Below are 22,841 nucleotides of genomic sequence, written 5' to 3'. Positions count from 1 at the left end.
ACTAAAAATTGGTTTTAATATTATCACTTGGTGACTCAGTGTCTATGATTTTTTTTATGGAGTACTGGTACAAAATAATCTACCAAACAAAGTTGTAGATACCGTAATGGTCCTATCAAAGTCAATGCAGGAGCCTTAGAGTCCCTGTTTCCTTAGTGTCACTGAACGCACCACACAGCTACTGTAAGTTGAGCGACCCAGGGGTCTGCAACCTCTGGCTCTTTTATCCCTCTGTGTTAGGCTACAACAAGTTTATGCTTCTGTGTACTGTAGTCACTACGCTGTCCCTTGAGGCACCATCTTGAGTCCGTCAAAGTTCTGTATCAGCCATCCAAACCTAGGGGCAGTGTTATCTGGTGAGAAACCAGGACAGGAACTGCACTTTTTGGGGGAATTTTGTCTATCATTTTACAATCCTTATGTAAGACAACAACACATTAGTTTTTCTTTTTTATGTTTTCTGTTGTCTAGATTGCGATTCAGAAAAGGTGTTACAGATTAGAGATGTGTGCTGCTGGTTCAACACATCACACGTACAGTAGGTATAGGAGCATGACAACATGAATGTGCAGAAAATAATCGTCTCTGTGGTAAAAGCTTCGTATGCATGCAAAATCCCCCATTTAAATAAGGCGGTCTGCACTACTTTTCAATTGCACACGCAGTGTTAGTAAATCACATGCAACAGACCTACACTATTTATGGTATACAGTGGGGCAAAAAAGTATTTAGTCAGTCACCGATTGTGCAAGTTCTCCCACTTAAAATGATGACAGAGGTCTGTAATTTTCATCATAGGTACACTTCAACTGTGAGAGACAGAATGGGAAAAAAAATCCAGGAATTCACACTGTAGGAATTTTAAAGAATTTATTTGTAAATTATGGTGGAAAATAAGTATTTGGTCAACCATTCAAAGCTCTCACTGATAGAAGGAGGTTTTGGCTAAAAATCTAACGATACATGGCCCCATTCATTCTTTCCTTAACACGGATCAATCTCCTGTCCCCTTAGCAGAAAAACAGGCCCAAAGCATGATATTTCCTCCCCCATGCTTCACAGTAGGTGTGGTGTTCTTGGGATGCAACTCAGTATTCTTCTTCCTATAAACACGACGAGTTGATGTAGAGAACTGTAGAAAGTAACTTTTACCTTATAAAAACAGTATTTTTTATAATACAACTACAGTTTTAACTTCCATATTTTTCATAATTTGGTGCAATCTGTTAAGGACAGCTGCTTTAACGCCGGATGTTCAGAAGTAGTCTTGAGACTCTCTTTTGATCATACAACCTCACCCCAAACCTTCAGTCTAGTCATCGCCACACACACACACACGCACGCACACACGCACGCACACACGCACGCACGCACGCACGCACACACACACACACACACACACACACACACACACTCATGTTTACGTGTACTAAAAATGAATTATTGACTTTGTTTGGGTGAAACTAGTTTTTTAAAACACATGCAGAAATCTTTTGTTTGCATGTAGCTTGTGATGTCTCCAAGATTTTGTATGGGAAAAAAAATAATTGAGTCTTTTCTAAATATGTGATAAATGTACGGTAAAAATTAATGAATACAAATAATAACTGTAATGCATCGTTATTATGATCATAATTATTGGTGCATCTAATGGGGGTTAAGCATCCCCTACCAAGGTTCCGTATCACAGTTACGTGGTAAGAGGTACAATGTGAAATTTGAACATAACTTTGTTCAATGCTGGTACAAAAAGATTGATCATATTTTCACTTTTCTTGGTGATGTGTGAGAATGCTTAAACCTGAGCTTTGATGATGTTATGACGTCTGCGTTGAGGGAACAAGGATGAGTTCTATGCAGGTCGTGTTACAGATTCCTAATTTGATTCAACCAAACCTTACTATTGAACGTTGACAGGAAAATTTATTTGATCTGACCTTTAATGATGTTGTCTGTATAACTGATGGATTTAAAAGAAAGAAAAACATCTTCAAATCCACAATTATGTGGCCCTCATGGTAGTTCTGGCCCTAAACATCCACATAGTGCTTTTGCGACAGGCCGGCCCCAGCTTGCGTTGCACTGACGGCTCAGTGTTTGTGTTTTCCTGCATGGCGCTTCTCTTGCTGCAGACTTGTGGTGACAGTGTCACATGACATGACTACTTATTCTGCTGCTCTTATGGCAGTTTTCATGCTTAGCAACACATGGCTGCCTGTCGTGTTACTACACAACCAGTTGAGTATTTTAAGGAACAGTTTTTAGTACAAAAAAAAACCTGACAAAGCAATTTGACGTAGGTTTGAGGGTCTATATGCTGCTTTTTATTATTTTTCGATTGATCGCTCAACACAGCCGTCGTCCCATGCATTCTTGGATCCAACAAAAGTGCCAGCACTTTGATAAACAATGTGATAAACACTATTGAACTGATGAAAGAGGTCATAGTAAAGGACGGAGGTGGTGTTCATTCGTCGAATTTGCTTTCGTAAGATAAGTATCGATACAACATTTTTTAAAAGGGAATTGATGAATCTTATCGATACTAGAAAAAGGCAAACTATGGATTTAAAAACGCCAGACATTATGAAGCGTAGCAAATTTAATGATAAGGACATGAAATGTTTAGTCTATTTGCTGGCATCGTCAAAACAAAAATGGCGGATACCAAAAGGTCATAACAAACACAAACACCACAAAACAATATCACAAATTATAACTTAAAAACTTTCATCTACAGCATAATTGCAGGAGCCACAACTAAAACAGAAGATGCAACACAATTTTAAACCACAAAAGATGCAACAGCAGAGTAAGTTACGGCGGCGACGCAGCGGTTTCAGGAACACCACTGGCAGCCAATGAGAAATAATGTCATTAGAAATAAATAAATACATAGAGATGGTTCAAAGAGGATATGGCAATTAGGAAGTGGGGAGACAACACCATCAACAGGGAGGAGGGGGTATACATGTTTCTGCACAACTGGGATGCTGTCTGTCATCGGCGACGCCAGGGCTGAAAACAGATACTGTATGGCCGGGTCGGGGAACTTTATTTAGCAGGTAATCTACTGTTAAAATGTGGGTTACTGTACCTTTATTGAAAATTGCTTAACTGTTGAAAATGTGAGCAGAAAAGGTTTCCTCTTGGTACTTCAACCTAAAGTGTTAGTTGCACTTTTCTCAAATGAGACGTAAATATATTGTTTACTTGCTTGTTTGCATCCATAACTCATTTATAAATAATTCCCTTACATGAAATAACTGGAATGTAGGAAACTTCCCCAGCATTGTTCAGTATCCAGTATTTATTTCTGCCACACTGGTTGATTTTTTTTTTTTTTTTTGCTAAAAGTTACTCAATCAATGGATTACTCATTCAAGTTACTCACTGAATCATTTTGCATTGCATCTTCCCAGAATGGTATCAACAACCGAATACCGAATCAAATACCGAATCATATTGCTGGGTATTGTGGCCAAACCGCTCAATTTTTGTTTCATCTGAGCACAGAACTTTCCTCCAGAAGGTCTTATCTTTGTCCATGTGATGTCAGCTGGAACACACCTTTAGTTGTTTGGCCACAATACCTAGCAATATGTTTGGAGGAGAAAAGGTGAGGCCTTTAATCCCAGGAAAACCACTCCTACCGTCAAGCATGGTGGTGGTAGTATTTTGCTCTGGGCCTGTTTTGCTGCCAATGGAATTGGTGCTTTACAGAGAGTAAATAGACAGGACAATAATCCCAAACACACGTCAAATGTGGTAAAGGAATGGCTAAATCAGGCTAGAATTACGGTTTTAGAATGACCTTCCCAAACTAATGACTATGTGGTCAATGCTTAAGAAGAAGTCCATGTCAGAAAAACAACAAATTTAACAGAACTGCAACACATTTTGTCAAGAGGAGTGGTCAAAAATTCAACCAGAAGCTTGCCAGAAGCATGTGGATGGCTACCAAAAGCGCCTTATTGCAGTGAAACTTGCCAAGACACATGTAACAAAATATTAACATTGCTGTATGACCCAGCAGATTTGGTCACATTTTCAGTAGACCCATAATAAATTCATAAAAGAACCAAACTTCATGAATGTTTTTTGTTGTCATGCCTGGTAATCTGGTTTTATGTTTGATCATGTTATGTTTTGTTTTTTGGACTCTTGTTTCCCATTTTGCACTTCCTGGTTTTGTTTGTTTCCTTAGCAACCCATTAGTTTACACCTGTTCTCCTAGTCACGCCCCTGCCCTCAGTCCCGCACCTGTTTCTCATTACCACAGCTACTATTTAAGTCATTTGCTTTCTGTTCATCGGTTTGGGAACTATGCTTGCCTGCATACTGCTAATGCTTACTCACCACGACCACGCACCTATCTGGCCTTGCCAACCTTCTTGCCTTGCCACGCTGCTGAACCATTTTGACCACGCCACGTAAGATTTTTGTATTTTTTGCCTCAGTGGAAGTTTATAGTTTATTGTGTATCTTTGATAGTATCTTTTGTTTATTTGTAGATAGTCATGTCATTGTGCTGTTTTTTTGTTTGTTTGAAGTTTTAGTATAGATTATTATCCACCACCGAGCGCGTCCTTTGTTTTGCCTTTTTGTATTTAAGTGTATAAATCAATAATCATGTACTCACATCCACGCCTGACTCGTCCCAAATCATCTCTGCATCGAAGAAGCAAAACTAATCCACGTCAAAGTCCTGACATATGTGACCTACAAGTATGTGCTCCAAACACTCTATCACAAAAATAAGAGTGGTAGAAAATATTGAAAACTCAAGACAGGCATGACATTATGTTCTTTACAATTATCTATGTCCATGTGATGTCAGATGAAACACAAATTGAGCTGTTTGGCCACAATACCCAGCAATATGTTTGGAGGAGAGAGGGGGAGGCCTTTAAAGGGGAACATTATCACAATATCAAAAGGCTTAAAACCAATAAAAATCCGTTCCCAGTGGCTTATTTTATTGTTTGAAGTTTTTTTCAAAATTTTACCCATCCCAGAATATCCTTAAAAAAAGCTTTAAAGTGCCTGATTTCCGCTATCTGTGAAGCCATCGTCCATTTTCCTGTGACGTCATCCAGTGATGCCAATACGGATAGCACAGCAAGATATAGCGGCATTAACTCGGATTCAGACTCGGATTTCAGTGGCTTAAGCGATTCAACAGATTACGCATGTATTGAAACGGATGGTTGGAGTATGGAGGCAGATAGCGAAAACGAAATTGAAGAAGAAACTGAAGCTATTGAGCGAATACCTATTGATGCTATTCGGCCATGTTTGCCTTAGCATCGCCGTTAAAATGTGCAGACCAACGATCGGAAGTTTCGCATCTTGTGACACTGGATCAACTTAAATCCATCGATTGGTAAGTGTTTGTTTGGCATTAAATGCGAGTGGAGGGAAACGCTGGATGTAAATACAGTTTCAAATGTACATACAGCTAGCCTAAATAGCATGTTAGCATCGATTAGCTGGCAGTCATGCCGCGACCAAATATGTCTAGTTAGCCCATAAGTCAACAACATAAACAAAACTCACCTTTGTGATTTAGTTGACTTTATCGTTGGAAATGCATATGCAGGTTATCCATACATCTCTGTGCCATGTCTGCCTTAGCACTGCCGGTAAAATGAGCAGACCAACAATCGGAGGTTTCGCATCTTGTGACACTGGATCAACTTAAATCCATCGATTGGTAAGTGTTTGTTTGGCATTAAATGTGGGTGGAGGGAAACACTGGATGTAAATATAGTTTCAAATGTACATACAGCTAGCCTAAATAGCATGTTAGCATCGATTAGCTGGCAGTCATGCCGCGACCAAATATATCTAATTAGCACATAAGTCAACAACATCAACAAAACTCACCTTTGTGATTTAGTTGACTTTATCGTTGGAAATGCATCTGCAGGTTATCCATACATCTCTGTGCCATGTCTGCCTTAGCACCGTGGGTAAAATGTGCAGACACTCCGGCACATTCAATGGGAGTCTGGCGGCAGATTTCTTTGACTTTATCGTTGGAAATGCATCTGATTTGAGTGTCGCAGGATATCCACACAATCTTGCCATTTCTGTAGTAGCATAACTTTCGTCGGTAAAGTGTGCGGAACAAACGACTGACCATTTCGTCGGCTTTCCCCACATCCGCGTATTTTGAACAAATTTCGTCCAATTTCTTGCCACTTTCGCATCTTTGGGCCAGTGCTGGAACTTGAATCCCTCCCTGTTAGTGTTGTTACACCCTCCGACATCACACCGACAAGGCATGATGTCTCCAAGGTTCCAGAAAATAGTAAAAAAAAACGGAAAATAACAGAGCTGAGACGCGGCGTTTGTAATGTGTTTGAGAAAATGGTGGCTTTACTACCTAGGTGACCTCACGTTCTGACGTCATCGCTCCGAGAGCGATAAATAGAAAGGCGTTTAATTCGCCAAAATTCACCCATTTAGAGTTCGGAAATCGGTTAAAAAAAATATGGTCTTTTTTCTGCAACATCAAGGTATATATTGACGCTTACATAGGTCTGGTGATAATTTTCCCCTTTAATCCCAGGATGACCATCCCGACCGTCAATCATGGTAGTGGTAAAACCTGTTTGCGGGCTTGATCCGGCCCTCGGGCCGTACGTTTGACACCCTTGACTTAAGGGATTTCTAATAAATAGAAAGTGCTCAATCATTCTTCCTTCTGCAATACGATTGAATTACCCTCCCTGATGGTATCATCATCCCCATCCCTTCCCTCTTTAAGAGCACCTTGGCTCTTGGCAGAGACACCCACCCAGGGCAAACGGAACATTCAGCACGTCGGACAGCTCCGTAGCAATCGACCTCACCGTCATTTACTGCGTCACTCTTTGAAAAACGACCGGACTTAATGGGGAACAACGCGCATAAACGCCCACAAGCCGACCCTGGGAGACGCTGTGCGTGCCGTGGAGGCCCCTTGAAAACACCGCATCGTTGAAACACATTCCTCCCATGCGGTTGCATATTGAGCATTCTTGATTGAGGAGAGCACACATGCACTACAAATGCAGAATGTGCCTCCTCTGGTGGTGCTGGTCGTGGGTCGTGGGGTGGGTTGGGGGTGGGCAGAGAGACAAACAATGAGGCGGGAGATGGCACCTGGCTGAGCTGTGACAACCAATTACATAACGGCACAGAGAAAGACAAATAATGCAGAGAGCGATTCGACACTACTTTTAAAACCCCGTAGATTTCGGCGTCCATTTGAGGCATGCAATAATACATCATTTCCAGACATGGCCACCATTCTCCACTAATAACACAGCAACACGTCTATCTTTGCAGTACAAATGTGATCATATAGATGTTTTTTTCTATACTGCCACACACACACACACACACACAAAAAACCTTAATTCAATGTGAAATGCCTGCATGCCTTTTCTTAAACGACTGAATTCTATACCATTAACTCGAAATGACGCACGGGGCTTTCCACTGAAAACACCGTAGAAAATGACGCATGCATAATTTAGAAGCGACAGCATTACCAATGAAAGTGCTTTATGGTCGCAGCATAGCGATCGGCGAAGGATGCGCAATAGATTTATCCTATTCAACCTTCGCTCGTTGCTTTAAAAACGGGTGCTAATTCACCCATCATCGTGCGCAATTGTGCATTTTTTTTTAAAAAGTGGTGCACTCACTTACCAAGATATGTGCTGCAGCTGAGGTGCACCAGCGTCCAGCCCTGGTCTTGGTTGCGAATGATTCAGTATTTCCCCCTGCGGTGACGGAAGGTGACCCTGCGTCCTCCACAAGACTGCAGCCTGATCACGATGCACGCAGCAAGGGGGAGCTCCACAGCACAGCACAGCACAGCACAGGCGCGACGTGGGAGGATGGCCCCTTGGTTTTCCTCTCGATGGATCACACAAACTGGCTGCAGGGGTGGAAGAAGCTGGGTGCAAACAACAAATTGTTTTCAAGAATTTAACCATTCCCAATAACTGTCTATATGTAACTGGGAGTATGAGGCTGCAGTTCCCTGTGTGTTTTTCTTTATATCATCCTGATATGGATTTAGGATATTTTCCCCTAATTTACTGTAGATAAAATGGGAGTTTCAAACATAAGGAGAGCCCCGATTGTGGCTTCCACTTTTAAAACCAATAGGAAAGCTGATGGGGAGAGGGGGCGTCACTTCCATACCTGTCCATCATGTCCACATGCATGCCACACAAGGGGGAGGCAATAATTTATGCAAAGACCCCCTCTCTGGGGAAGAATGTATGACGTGGAAATGCTGCAAACGTCCCCACCAAGACAAGGAGATGAGGAAATACTTGCATGAGACAGGAATCAAAACAAAAACAAAAAAAAAACGCCCTTTTGCTTGGTCAATGTTATATTTAGGTCATGGATCTCTCTCAAGAATGATAATTGAGATCCCAACAGGCACAAGACATCGATACAATGTTGATTATACGTACTGTACATGTTCTTTAAAACTGACTGGGGAACAACCGCTGCAAAATAGTTGTATTTGTAAATTGAGACAACGTTGATGTCTAGCGTTGGAGCCATGTTGTTGGTTGGGAAATGGCCAAATTTCAAGGGTCAACTCAATGTCACAACCTGACATTGAATAAACAAAGTCAAAAAGCATGTTGTGTCAACAATGTATTGGTGTTGTAGAATATTGGTTGCATGGAAATTACCAAAATTCAATGGTTAATCAACGTCAGAACCCAACATTGTTTAAACGTTGTCAAGAAGCATGTTGTTTCAACGTTGTGTTTGAGTTGCTCAACGTCAAGAATTAATTCAACAAGTTCTCAACTTTGTTTTAATGTGTTGTGCCTGCTAGGATATAGTTACAAAACAGCTGTCATGTAGTCGGGCAAAACATTCTTCACTTTTTTGACTGAGATGCACTTCTTGACTTTTGGAATTTAGGACTGCAATGATTAAATGAATACATTGTTTAGAATTTATCTTTGTTTTATTTTTTAGCCTGGGAACGCCTCGGGATCCCCCGGGAAGAGCTGGACAAAGCGGCTTGGGAGAGGGAAGTCTGGGCGTCTCTGCTTAGACTGCTGCCCCCGTGACCAGACCTCAGATAAAAAGAAGAAAATGGATGGATGGTTATACTGTTTCTTCGATTAATCGTTTAATGAGCATAACTAATAAAAACTGATAACATCCGGGCCGCATGGGGTTTTGATTGATTGATTGATTAAAACTTTTATTAGTAGATTGCACAGTACAGTACATATACCATCCACCCATCCATCCATTTTCTACCGCTTATTCTCTTTTGGGGTCGCGGGGGGCGCTGGCGCCTATCTCAGCTACAATCGGGCGAAAGGCGGGATACACCCTGGACATTGACCACTAAATGGTAACACCCGAATAAGTTTTTCAACTTGTTTAAGTCGGGGTCCACGTTATTCAATTCATGGTACAAATATATACTATCAGCATAATACAGTCATCATACAAGTTAATCATCGGAGTATATACATTAAATTATTTACATTGAATTATTTACATTATTTACAATCCGGGGGGTTTGGTTTGGTTGAAATCAGTACTTCAGTCATCAACAGTTGCAATTGGTGCCCGTTACTTTGAAGGGGAACTGCAATTTTTTTGGAAGTATGCCTTTAATTTTTTAATCCATGTGAGAGACAAGAACACATTAGTCTTTTTATTACATTCTCACTCGTAACTAAACGTAAATAAAGGTTATGTTTACAACGGCGACAATGGTAATCATGATATCATTGTGTCGATTGTGTTTATTCCGACCTAAAAACACAATAAATAACAATCCAAAAAGCACCAGCAACACTCCATTTACATATCCTGACCTGAATATTAACCGAGCATTAGCAATATTGTTATTATAAGTGCTAACGTTAAGGATCTATTTTTAGCAGTACATTGATCAGAGAGAGGCAACTTCCTTATGTTGCTGTATTGACATCATCAGCCGGTGGACTGCGTTTTCACTTAGGAGCTTGTGAAAGTTAATTCTAGATTATAAATCCTGTATCTACCTTTTATTCTTTGGCTTTTAATACTTCGTGAGTTGTATGGTCCTCTGTTGTCCTCTGAGTTTTCTTTTTTTAATTTGTTTTTTTAATATACTTTTTGATTTCTATTTTACAGTTTTAATAGATTTTACCCGTTAATATTGTTTTTAATCATATTTATTTTTATATTGGTTTCATATTGGTTTTATATTGGTTTTATATTTATTTATTTTTGGTTATTATTCAGTCATTGGTGGAGCATTATATTGTTTTTTAATATTGTTATTAACATGGCTGTGCAGCACTTTGGAAACATTCTTGTTGTTTAAATGTGCTATATAAATAAAGTGGATTGGATTGATTGGATAGTAAAATAATGTGGACATGAAATGAGAAGTTGGTACACTTTGACGGCCAACTTAGATTCCGAGATGGCGAAAACGACCCAAAGAGATACTTGGTTCCACCCCCCTTTTTTATTCGAGAGGATTATGAGTGATTATTCATCTAAACAGGAATTTATCACCATCTTAACAGCATCCTAGTGAGAGGAGACATTGTACAGTAAGTGATGTTTTATTATTTCTGTTGTCTCTCATGAAGTCTGCAGGGAGTAGTAAGATGTTGTGTGAAAGGAAATATTAACGTTGTGATACATTTATGAAATTAATGCGCCTAGCTGCTGTATGTTTAAAATGAGCAAAATAGGAAAATATTAAATGTTATTATGAATGTGTCTTACTAAATTGTATATCCAGCGGGTATATAAAATGTTGATAGAAGTATTTGGATGTTTTTAAAGCGCTTTATTGGCAGAATAGAGCGACTCCCATTGGCTCCAAAATACTTTTATTTACTAGTTAGAATGCATAAAAACAATTGTGTGCTTGTCTTACATATAGATTGTGAAATATAGGCAAAATAGGCAAAAAAAAAATAGTGCATTTCTCCTCTTGCAGCACAGCGGCAGCAATAGAGTGCACATAACAGCTGTGGTATGTTCCGTGATCTGTTGGCCGGCTAAAAGCAGAGAGTTTTATCAATGCAATTTCAATACTGATGATGTACATTAAATTGGTATTTCAATTTCCGTAAAATACTTATTGAGGATACATAACCTGCATTATTCGATTACTTGATTAAACGAAATCAAGTGGCCTAGTCGTTAGAGTGTCCGCCCTGAAATCGGTAGGTTGGGAGTTTAACCCCCGGCCGAGCCAAAGACTATAAAAAAATGGGACCCATTACCTCCCTGCTGTGCACTCAGCATCAAGGGTTGGAATTGGGGGTTAAATCACCATAAATGATTCCCGGGCGCGGCACCGCTGCTGCACACTGCTCCCCTCACTTCTTAGGGGGTGATCAAGGGGATGGGTCAAATGCAGAGGACAAATTTCCCCACACCTAGTGTGTGCGCGACAATCATTGGTACTTTCACTTTAACTTTAAAAAACTATCCATCCATCCATTTTCCTACCGCTTGTCCTTTTCTGGGACGCGGGGGATGATGTAGCCTAGCTCAGCTGCAATGGGGCGGAAGGCGGCGTACACCCTGGACACGTCACCTCATCACAGGGCCAACACAGATAGACAGACAACATTCACACTCAGATTCACACACTTAGGCCAATTTAGTGTTGCCAATCAACCTATCCCCAGGTGCATGTTTTTGGAGGTGGGAGGAAGCCGCAGTACCGGAGGGAACCCATGCAGTCACGGGGAGAACATGAAAACTCCACACAGAAAGATTGAACTCAGGACCTTTGTAAAGTGAGGTACATGCACTAACTAACCCCTGTTCTACCGTGCTGCCTCGAAAAAAAAAAAAATCAATAGATTGCTGGAATATTAAATCATCAATATCTGCAGCCCTATATTAAGATTTCTGTCCCACTGAACTTGGCACGCTTATAATAATATGTATAAATAATAAAGTCTTACATACTGCCCCTAACATTTATGTAATAGTGTATACTATGGAACTGTAGAGTATATAGTACCAATCATCACACAGTGGAAGAGTGCAGGAAAAATACTCTGAAGAAAAAACATGTATGGTGTTATTGCAACCTTCACAGGAGCCAGTGGGTGTGTGTGGTGTGCTTACACGCCTCAATGTATGTGTAAAACCATGTATCTATTCTATCATTTAAATGAATACTTGACACTACTTGTACTATCTTGTAGGAATGTATCACTTTTTTTTTCCTTTTAATTTCACAGATTTGATCAATCTCTTATCAATCAAAACTATTGAAATCATTTTTGAATACGAGGAAACAAGCGGTAGTAAATGGATGGATGGATGGAAACAAATTACCATGAATTGATTAACGTGGACCCCGACTTAAACAAGTTGAAAAACTTATTCGGGTGTTACCATTTAGTGGTCAGTTGTACGGAATATGTACTGTACTGTGCAATCTACTAATAAATGTATCAATCGATCAATCAACTACACCGGAAGTGTCTTCTTACTGACCCACGAGTACTACCAGTACAAGACCTACACAGCAAATGCTGTTGTTTAGCGACATCTAGCGGCAAATACGATAAACTGCAACAATAAAAAAAAGATACTTGTTTGTTCAGATTGGAAAGGTTTTTTTTTAAGGTGACGAACCACTTTTGTTCTAACTCGCTCATAAATACATTTACCATAGAATAGAATAGAATGGATTAGAGCATAGCATCGGCCGCCAAAAATACCCTTTCAAACCAAAAATGATCGATTTAATTAATTTACTTGAAACAACATCAACATACTCAACTTGTTGGTACAGGTTAATGTGTTGTAATTGCATTTTAAAACTGCACACAATAATCACTCACCTAAACATATTTTGCCCATGATATGGTTCCAAACTACAATTACTACTGAGTTGATAAGGCAACATGTTGCAAAGTTTGGAATACACCACATATTATTAGCATTATGCTTTTGTATATACTTAAGCAACAGTCCCGAGCAGGCACAACACATTAAAACAACATTGAGAACTTGTTGAATTAGGTCCTGACATTGAGCAACTCAAACTTTACTTTGAAATAACATGCCTTTTAATGTTTAAACAGTGTTGGGTTCTTACATTAATTTGACCATAGAATTTTGGTAATTTTCAAACTACTTTTATACAATACAAATACAACCCTGAAACATCCATCCATCCATCCATTTTCTACCACTTATTCCCTTTCGGGGTCGTGGGGGGCGCTGGCGCCTATCTCAGCTACAATCGGGCGGAAGGCAGGGTACACCCTGGACAAGTCGCCACCTCATCGCAGGGCCAACACAGATAGACAGACAACATTCACACTCACATTCACACACTAGGGCCAATTTAGTGTTGCCAATCAACCTATCCCCAGGTGCATGTCTTTGGAAGTGGGAGGAAGCCGGAGTACCCGGAGGGAACCCACGCATTCACGGGGAGAACATGCAAACTCCACACAGAAAGATCCCGAGCCTGGATTTGAACCCAGGACTGCAGGACCTTCGTATTGTGAGGCAGACGCACTAACCCCTCTGCCACCGTGAAGCCCCTACCCTGAAACATGCTTTTTGCATTTATTCAATGTCAGATGGTGACGCTGAGTTTGGTCATTTCTCAGCCCACAATGTGGATCCAACGGTTGGACATCAAGGTTGTCTCATTTGACCAATACAACTATTTTCAGAGTCAGTTAAAAAATAAAAAAAAAAGTTTAATCAGCCTTGTATCAATGTCTTGTGCTTACTGGGTTTATTCGGATTTCTGAATGTGCCAGATGTTAGATAATTTTTTGGGGAAAAGACAAAGCCAGAGATTTATAATAAATCAATCAATAAATGAATAACCATCTTAACTCATTAACTGTTAGATATTTTCCACTAAGGCAAATACATTTGAGAAATCTACTGTATGTTCATGTGTGCATGACGTCATGTCTGTTCCAGAGTCTACATAGCTCATATGTATGGCTAATATCTGGGGTCAACAGCCATATCTACTCCAAGGTCTAACTTTGGTGTTATTTATTTATGTCATGTATGATGAAATGTATTACCATTAACTCCCTGTATTAAATATAATAGTTATTGTCATATGCAAAGTAGAAGATGCTACAGTGCTGCATTCATCTTCAGTCCGAGAGCCAGCTCCAGCTCGTGGTGCCCAAGACTAGACATAAAATCAGGGGAGACAGGGTGGTCGGCCCTAAGCTCTGGAACACTGTGCCCCTCCATGTTAGAACTGCTCCCACACTGGAGTGTTTTAAGTCTCGTCTTAAGACCCATTTTTATTCTTTGGCTTTTAACACTACGTGAGTTGTGTGGTCCTCTGTATTTTCTCAATCAATCAATCAATCAATCAATGTTTATTTATATAGCCCTAAATCACAAATGTCTCAAAGGACTGTACAAACCACTACGACTACGACATCCTTGTATTTTCTGTGTTCTTTTTTATTTTATTTTGATTTCTATTTATTGTTTTAATTGGTTTTACCCTTTAAAATAGTTGTTTAATCATATTTATTTTTATATTGTTTATATATTGGTTTTACGGACAGCGGTGGCAGGTATCAGAGAAGGAGTTTGTGTAGAGAAGTTCAGGGGAGGTGTGAGGACAGGAGTAGTGGGGTGTGGGCCAGTAAGGGGTACATTGCTAAATCTATTGAAGAACGAATTCAGCTCATTGACTCTGTCTGCACACCCATCCAGCAGTTTGGCTTTGTTGTTGAAGCCTGTAATGGCTTTCATGCATTTCCACACATCAGTAGTGTTGTTTTGCTGGAGTTTAGCCTCTAGCTTCCTCCTGTAGGCATCTTTCCCTTCTTGCAGCTGGACTTTAAGCTGCCACTGTATCCTCCTCAACTCGTCCCGGTCTTTGCATCTGAAGGCTAGGTTCTTTTTATTCAGTAGCACCTTTAGCTGGCTGGTGATCCAGGGTTTGTTATTTGGGTAACAATGGACAGTTTTTGTAGGGATAATGGAGTCCTCACAGAAATGTATGTAATCTGTGATGCAGTCTGTGATGCTTTATGGTAGAGGGGCCTGAAGGATGCCATTCCTTCATAAAAGTTTGCCAACATGCACCTGAAAGACCCTCAGACAATGATAAAACAACATTCTCTTGTGTGATGAGACAAAGATTGAACTCTTTAGCGTGAATACCAGGCATCCTGTTTGGAGGAAACCAGTCAACGCATTTCACCAGGTCAATACCATCCCTACAGTGAATTATTGATGGTGGCAGCATCATGCTGTGGGGATGCTATTCAGTGGCAGGAACTGGGCAAGTAGTTAGGATAGAGGGAACGATAAATCCAGCAATATACAGAGATATCCTAGATGGAAACCAACATTTCTCATCCAACCTGATGGAGCTTGAAAGGTGCTGCAAAGAGGAATGGGCAAAACTGGACAAAAATAGATGTGCTAAGCTTTTGGCATCATATGGAAAAATACTTGAGGCTGTATTTGCTGCAAAAAATGCATCAGCAAAGTATTGAGCAAAGGCTGTGAAGCCGAAAATGTATTGAATACAATTCAAAACAAGAATAAGATGATAAATTCAGTGTTAATATTTGAGAGGGTCTCGGACTCCTCTGTAGTGAAAAATTTGGACCCCCGACGTGTCTAACATGGCTAACGTATATATATTATTTATTATAATTATTGTCTATTGTGAGCGAACTGAGGTGCTGAATTTCCCCCAGGGATCAATAAAGTACGTCCTATTCTATTATATTCTATTCCAATCAAAATAACAGAGGAAATTACCAATGCAATAGACGGTAAAGAATGTGCGGCCGCAGTATGCAGGGATTTAACAAAAGCATTTGACACAATTAATCATGATATTTTAATACAAACACTAGAACGATATGGCATCAGAGGTTTGGTCTTGAACTGGGTAAGAAGCTATTTAACCAACAGGAAGCAATATGTGAAGATGGGTGAAAATATTTCAACACGGTTGGATATATCTTGTGGTGTACCCCGGGCAGCAATACTGGGACCAAGATTGTTTAGTCTTTATATAAACAATATTTGTAAAGTTACAAAGGACTTGAAATTAGTTTTATTTGCAGACGACACAACTGCTTTCTGTTCAGGAGAGAACACACGGAAGATAATACAAATAATAATGGAAGAAAAGAACACATTAAAAAATGGTTTGATAAAAACAGACTATCTTTAAATCTTAGTAAAACTAAAATAATGCTATTTGGTAACAGTACAAAAGAGCATCAGACACGAATACAAATAGACGGAATAGATATTGAAAGGGTAAAATAAAACCTGATTTTTGGGAGCATTAATAGATGATAAAATGAACTGGAAATCTCATAAACAACACATACAACATAAGGTGGCAAAAAACATTTCAATAATGAATTTAAAAAAAATACGTCCTGGGCCAAAAATCACTTTATATTCTCTACTGCTTGCTAGTGTTACCATATCTGAGTTATTGTGCAGAAATATGGGGAAACAACTACAAATGTGTGCTACATTCGTTAACTGTGTTACAAAAAATCAATTAGAAATAATACATAATGTTGGATGTAGAGAACATACAAACCCTTTATTTATTGAGTCAAAAATATTAAAGCTTAATGATTTGGTAAAATTGCAAACAGCTAAAATTATGTACAAAGCAAATTATAATCTGCTACCAAAGAATGTACAACAATTCTTCTCAATCAATCAATCAATCAATCAATGTTTACTTATATAGCCCTAAATCCCTAGTGTCTCAAAGGGCTGCACAAACCACAACACAAACCACTACGACATCCTCGGTAGGCCCACATAAGGGCAAGGAAAACTCACACCCAGTGGGACGTCGGTGACAATGATGACTATGAGAACCTTGGAGAGGAGGAAAGCAATGGATGTCGAGCGGGTCTAACATGATACTGTGAAAGTTCAATCCATAATGGATCCAACACAGTCGCAAGACTAACTAAAGAGGAGAAATAAAACCTTAGAAGAAAATCTAATTTAAAACATTTGTATGCTTAAAACCTTTAGCATATCAGTATGTGGAATTAAATTATGGAATGGATTAAGTTAAACATTGTACTCATATGATCCAGTTTAAGAGGCTGTTCAAATTAATAGTGCTTACAAAGTACAAAGAAGAAGAATTATGAGAAACACTTTCAACCTTATTGAAAATAAGATATTGTTCATCTCAGTATGTTGATAATGACTGAATTATTTAATTACATATAACAAAACTGTTGTGTTACTCACTCACGGATGTCATTTTGCTATTTTGCTGTAAAGAAGGTCAGTAAATTAATGTATATATTTGTGAACGCTCTGAGGTGGTAAAGGTGTAGGATTAAATAAGCTTCGCTACTCCTTTTCGGACATGATGCAATGTGAAATTATATGAAATTGCTCGATGTATAATGTTGTAGGTATGTCATGTTTGAAATAAACTAAGAAAGAAAGAAGAAAGAAAGAAAAAGGTTAAGAACCTGTAAACTCTACTATCATTCCAGGGGGCAACTTCTGATCTATAAAAAGACAAGTCATATTGTTGATGACAGCAATTTCAGGGATAGCCTCAAAAATGCTGTGACATTTTATGATCAAGTCTACCAACATGGGATTTCTGTCAATGATTGACAAGTCTCTTTGAATATTGACAAGGATAGAACCATCTCAGATTAGACTCGCTTGTGACAGTATACAAGAGTTTTACCTGGACTATGGCCTGTGGTTTTTACATAGTCCTCTAAACAGACACAAACAGAAATTACCTGAAGATCCTCAGTTTTAAAGCCTTTACACAAATTGGACAACAAATAAATAACATAAATGAACACATCCAGCAAACAAAAAAAGACATAAGATAGTGAACTCAAAGAAAACATACCGTCCAAGTCTACACTGAATTTAGGAACAATGTGCTTTTTAATGTAAATATCATCTTTTGCATCGATGTCTTATTTTGAAAACAGGAAGTACTCCATCGTTGTCGCTATTGCTAGCTTGCAATGGATAAGCTGCTTGAAGAAGCGACACAAATTTGACGTGAATCACAAGTGAGTGGGAATTTTAATTTGTTTCACCGACTCCGCTTGGTGTAGTCCGTTAGAGACGAACGTTGGCTTCAAAGTGAGGGCTTGTCTGTGAATATAGAAACCACTTACATGTCGGGCTAGCCTCCATGGCTGACGGAAAGCTAAGCTAAGTTAGCTTGAGGCTAACAGTTTTGCATGCGCGTGAAAACGCAGCGCTTTCCAAACCGGAAGTGCGTTGCAATGCCGCCTTTCCACTCGTGAACTGTCACTCAACGCTGCGCCGAGGATATGTCCAGCAGGTAGACGAAATGTGGCACCTCGTTCGTTTTTTTTTTAATTTTAAGAAAGTTTTTAATGAAAAACCCATGTAACTTAACGGTATGATGCGCGAGGATCTGAAACTTGCATGTTTAGAAGCTCTTAAAATAATATGATTATCTATCTATCTATCTATCTATCTATCTATCTATCTATCTATCTATCTATCTATCTATCTATCTATCTATCTATCTATCTATCTTCCTTCAGCTAGTCTTATTATGTATTCTTTTTACATTGTTTTGCTGTGAAAAGCGTTTTACATAACCTAATCAGCCACTGTATAATTGTCTGTGGTTTTTCCCAAGGAGGAGGAGCAGTGATACCATGTGGGTGTCACATGAATGAGAAGGATGAGGCCTGATCAACAAGGAGGCATCTTTAGGAGAGAACTACTAAACCCACGGCAGGGGCTTTGTCACTTGTAGAAGTCCTGCAGTATAAGCCCCCGCGTGTGGACCCATTGGTGAATATATGCAATGAACAGTACCACTCCGTCCCCCACAATCAATGGGGATGTGGCAGTCAGCTATGTGTTGGTGCCATTTTTCCTCATCACCATATTTGGAATCGCTTTAGCTGTGGTAAGTTATCTAATGAGTAAAACATACTGTATTGCATTCACATATATTTCCATTTCCGTCTTCTCCTTCAGATATTGTATATTCGTAAGAAAAGGAGGTAAGAATGCAACCTGCTTCAATTCCAGATGAACATGATTGTTATACTGTTGTAACTTCTCCTAAAAATTTAACTTTTTGTAGAATCGACAGACTCCGCCATCAGCTGTTACCAATTTACACATATGACCCTTCAGAGGAGGTGAATGAAGCTGAACAAGAGATGCTGTGGAAAGAAGAGGACACTAGGGTAAGGAATGAAAACAATGAAGAAAAAACAAATCTATTAGTGGTTTAAAAACTATTGCTAAATCAATTCATGCAGGTCTAATGTGCATCTGTTGTTACTTTGAACACCAGCACAAAATAACACTGTATTTTGTATTATTTTTTTTAGCCTTTGGTTTTCCGTTGTTGCATCATTTACGCTGCTGTTTCTGACCTGTTAGTTCCTCTAATTTGTAGAAGAAAAATGAGAAACAATTGTTTCAGGGCCAGATTCTTCCCTCTAAACTACGCACCTGCACACCGCTCACACGTTTTGTGCGTACAGCAAGACTTTGCAGCAGTGTTGATTTTGACATCAGTTTTCAATCATTTTTAGGCCTTGTTCTCACTGCAGGTCAGTTCCAATTTTTTGCCCATATAAGACCTGTATTGGATTTCTTTATGTCCATGTGAACAGTGCATCTCCGAATTTTGCACATTTGACTCAGGCCTCCTTTTGTATAGGGAAACAAATTGTATATATAGGTGATGCATTCTCAATGTGTCGCATTCATCCAACCAGACCGTCACCAAAAGGCAAAAAGCGTTTATTTGCCAAAGAAAACAGGTGAAAATAATGTTTTAGGACAGCGGTGCCCATACTTTTTCATTACCAAGTGACCAAGTCGAGGTGATCTACCTCATAAATGATTTGTGTGTGTGTGTTGTGTGGGTGTGTGTGTATGTATGAATTTGTGTATATATATATATATATATATATATATATATATATATATATATACACACTTATCATAAATGTAATTCTCTTATGGGTATAGAGGTTACTTCAACACGTAAACAGTACAGTATGTACTTCCATCCTTCTATTTTCTACCGTTTTTCCCTCTCGGGGCGCGGGGTGTGCTGAAGCCTATCCCACCTGCATTTGGGGCGAAATGCAGGGTGTAGGGCTGGGCGATATGGCCTTTTTTTAATAACTCAATATTTTTAGCCCATATCGTGATACACGATATATATCTCGATATTTTGCCTTAGCCTTGAATTAACACATATATATCTCGATATTTTGCCTTAGCCTTGAATTAACACTTGTTACATATAATCACAGCAGTATGATGATTCTATGTGTCTACATTAAAACATTCTTTTTCATACTGCATTAATATGTGGTCATTTTAAACTTTCATGCAGAGAAGGAAATCATAACTAGGTCAGTTGACCAAAACTGTATGTATTAAAGTTATTAAGCAGTGGCACAAACATTCATGTCATTTCCAAAACAGAAAGCGCAAGATTGTCAGAGACATTTTAACTGTCAAAAAAAATTAGCTGTATAATAGGAAATCAAATAGTATTCCTCCTTCGCTATGTGGTAGGTTACTACGGACGTTTTTAAATTCTGTTGTTGACTGTGTTTTTTAGACGGTGTTGATCTGGAAATGTTTGCCCGGCATTTTGATGGTGTGGGCGTGTGGCATCGAATGGAGATGTTGACATGCGGCGTTTCAAACACTCTTCATTCTCTAGCGGGTGACTTTTCAAATGATGCTACATATTAGCAGTGAGGCTACTTTTTATAGCAACGCTTCAGCACGACTCTTGACAAATTACGGTTGTCTGTTCGACACATTCCCACTTGAAGTTAAACCACTGCCAGATGATTGTGTATATCGATATATCGCCCAGCCCTAGCGGGGTGCATCCCTGACTTCATTATATATATGTAACGCTTTTGAAGGAATACATCAAAACACTAGATCGGTAGGTCGTGAGTTCGAATCCCGGCCAAGTCATACCAAAGACTATTAAAATGGGACCCATTACCTCTCTGCTTGACACTCTGCATCAAGGGTTGGAATTGTTGTTTTAATCACCAAAAATGATTCCCGGGCGCTGCCACCGCTGCTGCTCACTGCTACCCTCACCTCCTAGGGGGTGAGCAAGGGTGATGGATCAAATGCAGAGAATTATTTTGCCACACTTAGTGTGTGTGTGACCATGGTGGGTACTTTAACTTTTTTAACTTTATTATTTTTTTGTTATGTGAATGAACACAGAAAAGTTAGTATTATATGGATCTTCTAAACAATAAAGAGGTTTTAGCACGTCAACATTGGTTCGATAACAGGCCTTTACAATCTCATTATTGGATAATTTCAAACACATATCCTTACAATAACCACAAATATAAGTGTTTGTCCTACATGTGCTAACAGACAAACCCTGAAATGCGCTTCCGTGGCACAACCGCAAGAATACATTTTTGGCAGGGAATCACTTTTTGGGTCAATACCGATAGCAGCAAGTAATAGAGATGACTTACTGTTGTGTCGATGTCATGATCAATGACTCGCCGGCTGATGCCATCATAGCAGTAAAAATAAAATGTGTCCTGTTAACTTTCTCCCAGGTGTACACATACAGGTATATGATGTGGAACATTTATGATTTTGAAGTCACACATTTTGCCGGCATAGCAAAAACCAAAAACTCGACCACCAAAAGAAGACTTTGATTACCGAAAACAGAGCTGTCGAAACCAGATTTCAACAACACGCACGCCACTGTCCAGAGTGTTGTCAGCATTTCTGCAACGCGGGCGTATTTAGTATTTAAAATATATCGTAGGTATACCCGCAGACAGCAATCTACAAAATGTGCAAATATTAAGAGGACAGTGGCGGCTTTTAAGCAGAGAAAATCCAACTGGAGCAGCAGTGCGAGTCAAGTGTGACATCATTCTCGCTGCACCGCGGCTCTTTCTCTCATTCACACTTAACTCAGCCACTGACGCATTCATGGCCATACAAACCTTGGGACAATTCCAACACAACACACAGTCTGTAACTGCCAGGCCATTCTACTGTGATGCGGTTCACAGGCAGCTAATCAATGTCATGTCATTAATAGCGTGTTATGCGTGTGCGATGCCGTTATGCTGGCACTGTATACTCCCCTATCAGATTTATGCTTATCTATCAATCAATCAAAGTTTACTTATCCATCCATCCATCCATCTTCTTCCGCTTATCCGAGGTCGGATCGCGGGGGCAGCAGCCTAAGCAGGGAAGCCCAGATTTTCCTCTCCCCACCCACTTCGTCCAGCTCGTCCCGGGGGATCCCGAGGCATTCCGAGGCCAGCCGGGAGACATAGTCTTCCCAACGTGCCCTGGGTCTTCCCCGTGGCTTCCTACCGGTTGGACGTGCCCTAAACACCTCCCTAGGGAGGCGTTCGGGTGGCATCCTGATCAGATGCCGGAACCAGCTCATCTGGCTCCTCTCGATGTGGAGGAGAAGCGGCTTTACTTTGAGCTCCTCCCGGATGGCAGAGCTTCTCACCCTGTCTCTAAGGGAGAGCCCCGCCACCCGGCGGAGGAAACTAATTTCGGCCGCTTGTACCCGTGATCTTGTCCTTTCGGTCATGACCCAAAGCTCATCACCATAGGTGAGGGTGGGAACGTAGATCAACCGGTAAATTGAGAGTTTAGCCTTTCGGCTCAGCTCCTCCTTCACCACAACAGATCGATACAGCGTCCGCATTACTGAAGACGCCGCACCGATCCGCCTGTCGATCTTACAATCCACTCTTCCCTCACCCGTGAACAAGACTCCCAGG

General features: G+C 39.9%; 2 protein-coding genes across 6 annotated transcripts in view; one reads left to right on the top strand and one right to left on the bottom strand.

The window, feature by feature from the left end:
• The window catches only part of LOC133554453 (protein kinase C and casein kinase substrate in neurons protein 1-like), a 70,376-nt gene extending 62,273 nt beyond the window's left edge, over window positions 1-8,103 (bottom strand). Inside the window, exon 1 of the mRNA XM_061903255.1 lies at window positions 7,705-8,103. Coding sequence (XP_061759239.1) covers window positions 7,705-7,994 — 290 coding nt within the window. The 5' untranslated portion in view covers window positions 7,995-8,103. The remainder of the gene's footprint in view (window positions 1-7,704) is intronic.
• A 9,889-nt stretch (window positions 8,104-17,992) lies between these two features.
• Window positions 17,993-22,841, top strand: part of smim29 (small integral membrane protein 29) — a 16,136-nt gene continuing 11,287 nt past the window's right edge. The window contains exons 1-4 of one of the 5 annotated variants that reach the window (XM_061903246.1): window positions 17,993-18,080; window positions 18,686-18,961; window positions 19,033-19,058; window positions 19,142-19,247. In XM_061903246.1, the coding sequence (XP_061759230.1) occupies window positions 18,857-18,961; window positions 19,033-19,058; window positions 19,142-19,247 (237 nt within the window). In that variant the 5' untranslated portion in view covers window positions 17,993-18,080; window positions 18,686-18,856. Of the gene's footprint in view, window positions 18,154-18,182; window positions 18,359-18,685; window positions 18,962-19,032; window positions 19,059-19,141; window positions 19,248-22,841 lie in introns of those variants that run through there. The other 4 variants (XM_061903248.1, XM_061903247.1, XM_061903249.1 and 1 more) reach the window with 4 other exon arrangements.

Source organism: Nerophis ophidion, linkage group LG06 (genome assembly GCF_033978795.1).
Source record: "Nerophis ophidion isolate RoL-2023_Sa linkage group LG06, RoL_Noph_v1.0, whole genome shotgun sequence".
In the NCBI taxonomy this organism is placed as follows: Eukaryota; Metazoa; Chordata; class Actinopteri; order Syngnathiformes; family Syngnathidae; genus Nerophis; species Nerophis ophidion.
Note: the sequence above shows the minus strand (reverse complement) of the source record. Positions and strands in the feature narration are given on the sequence as shown.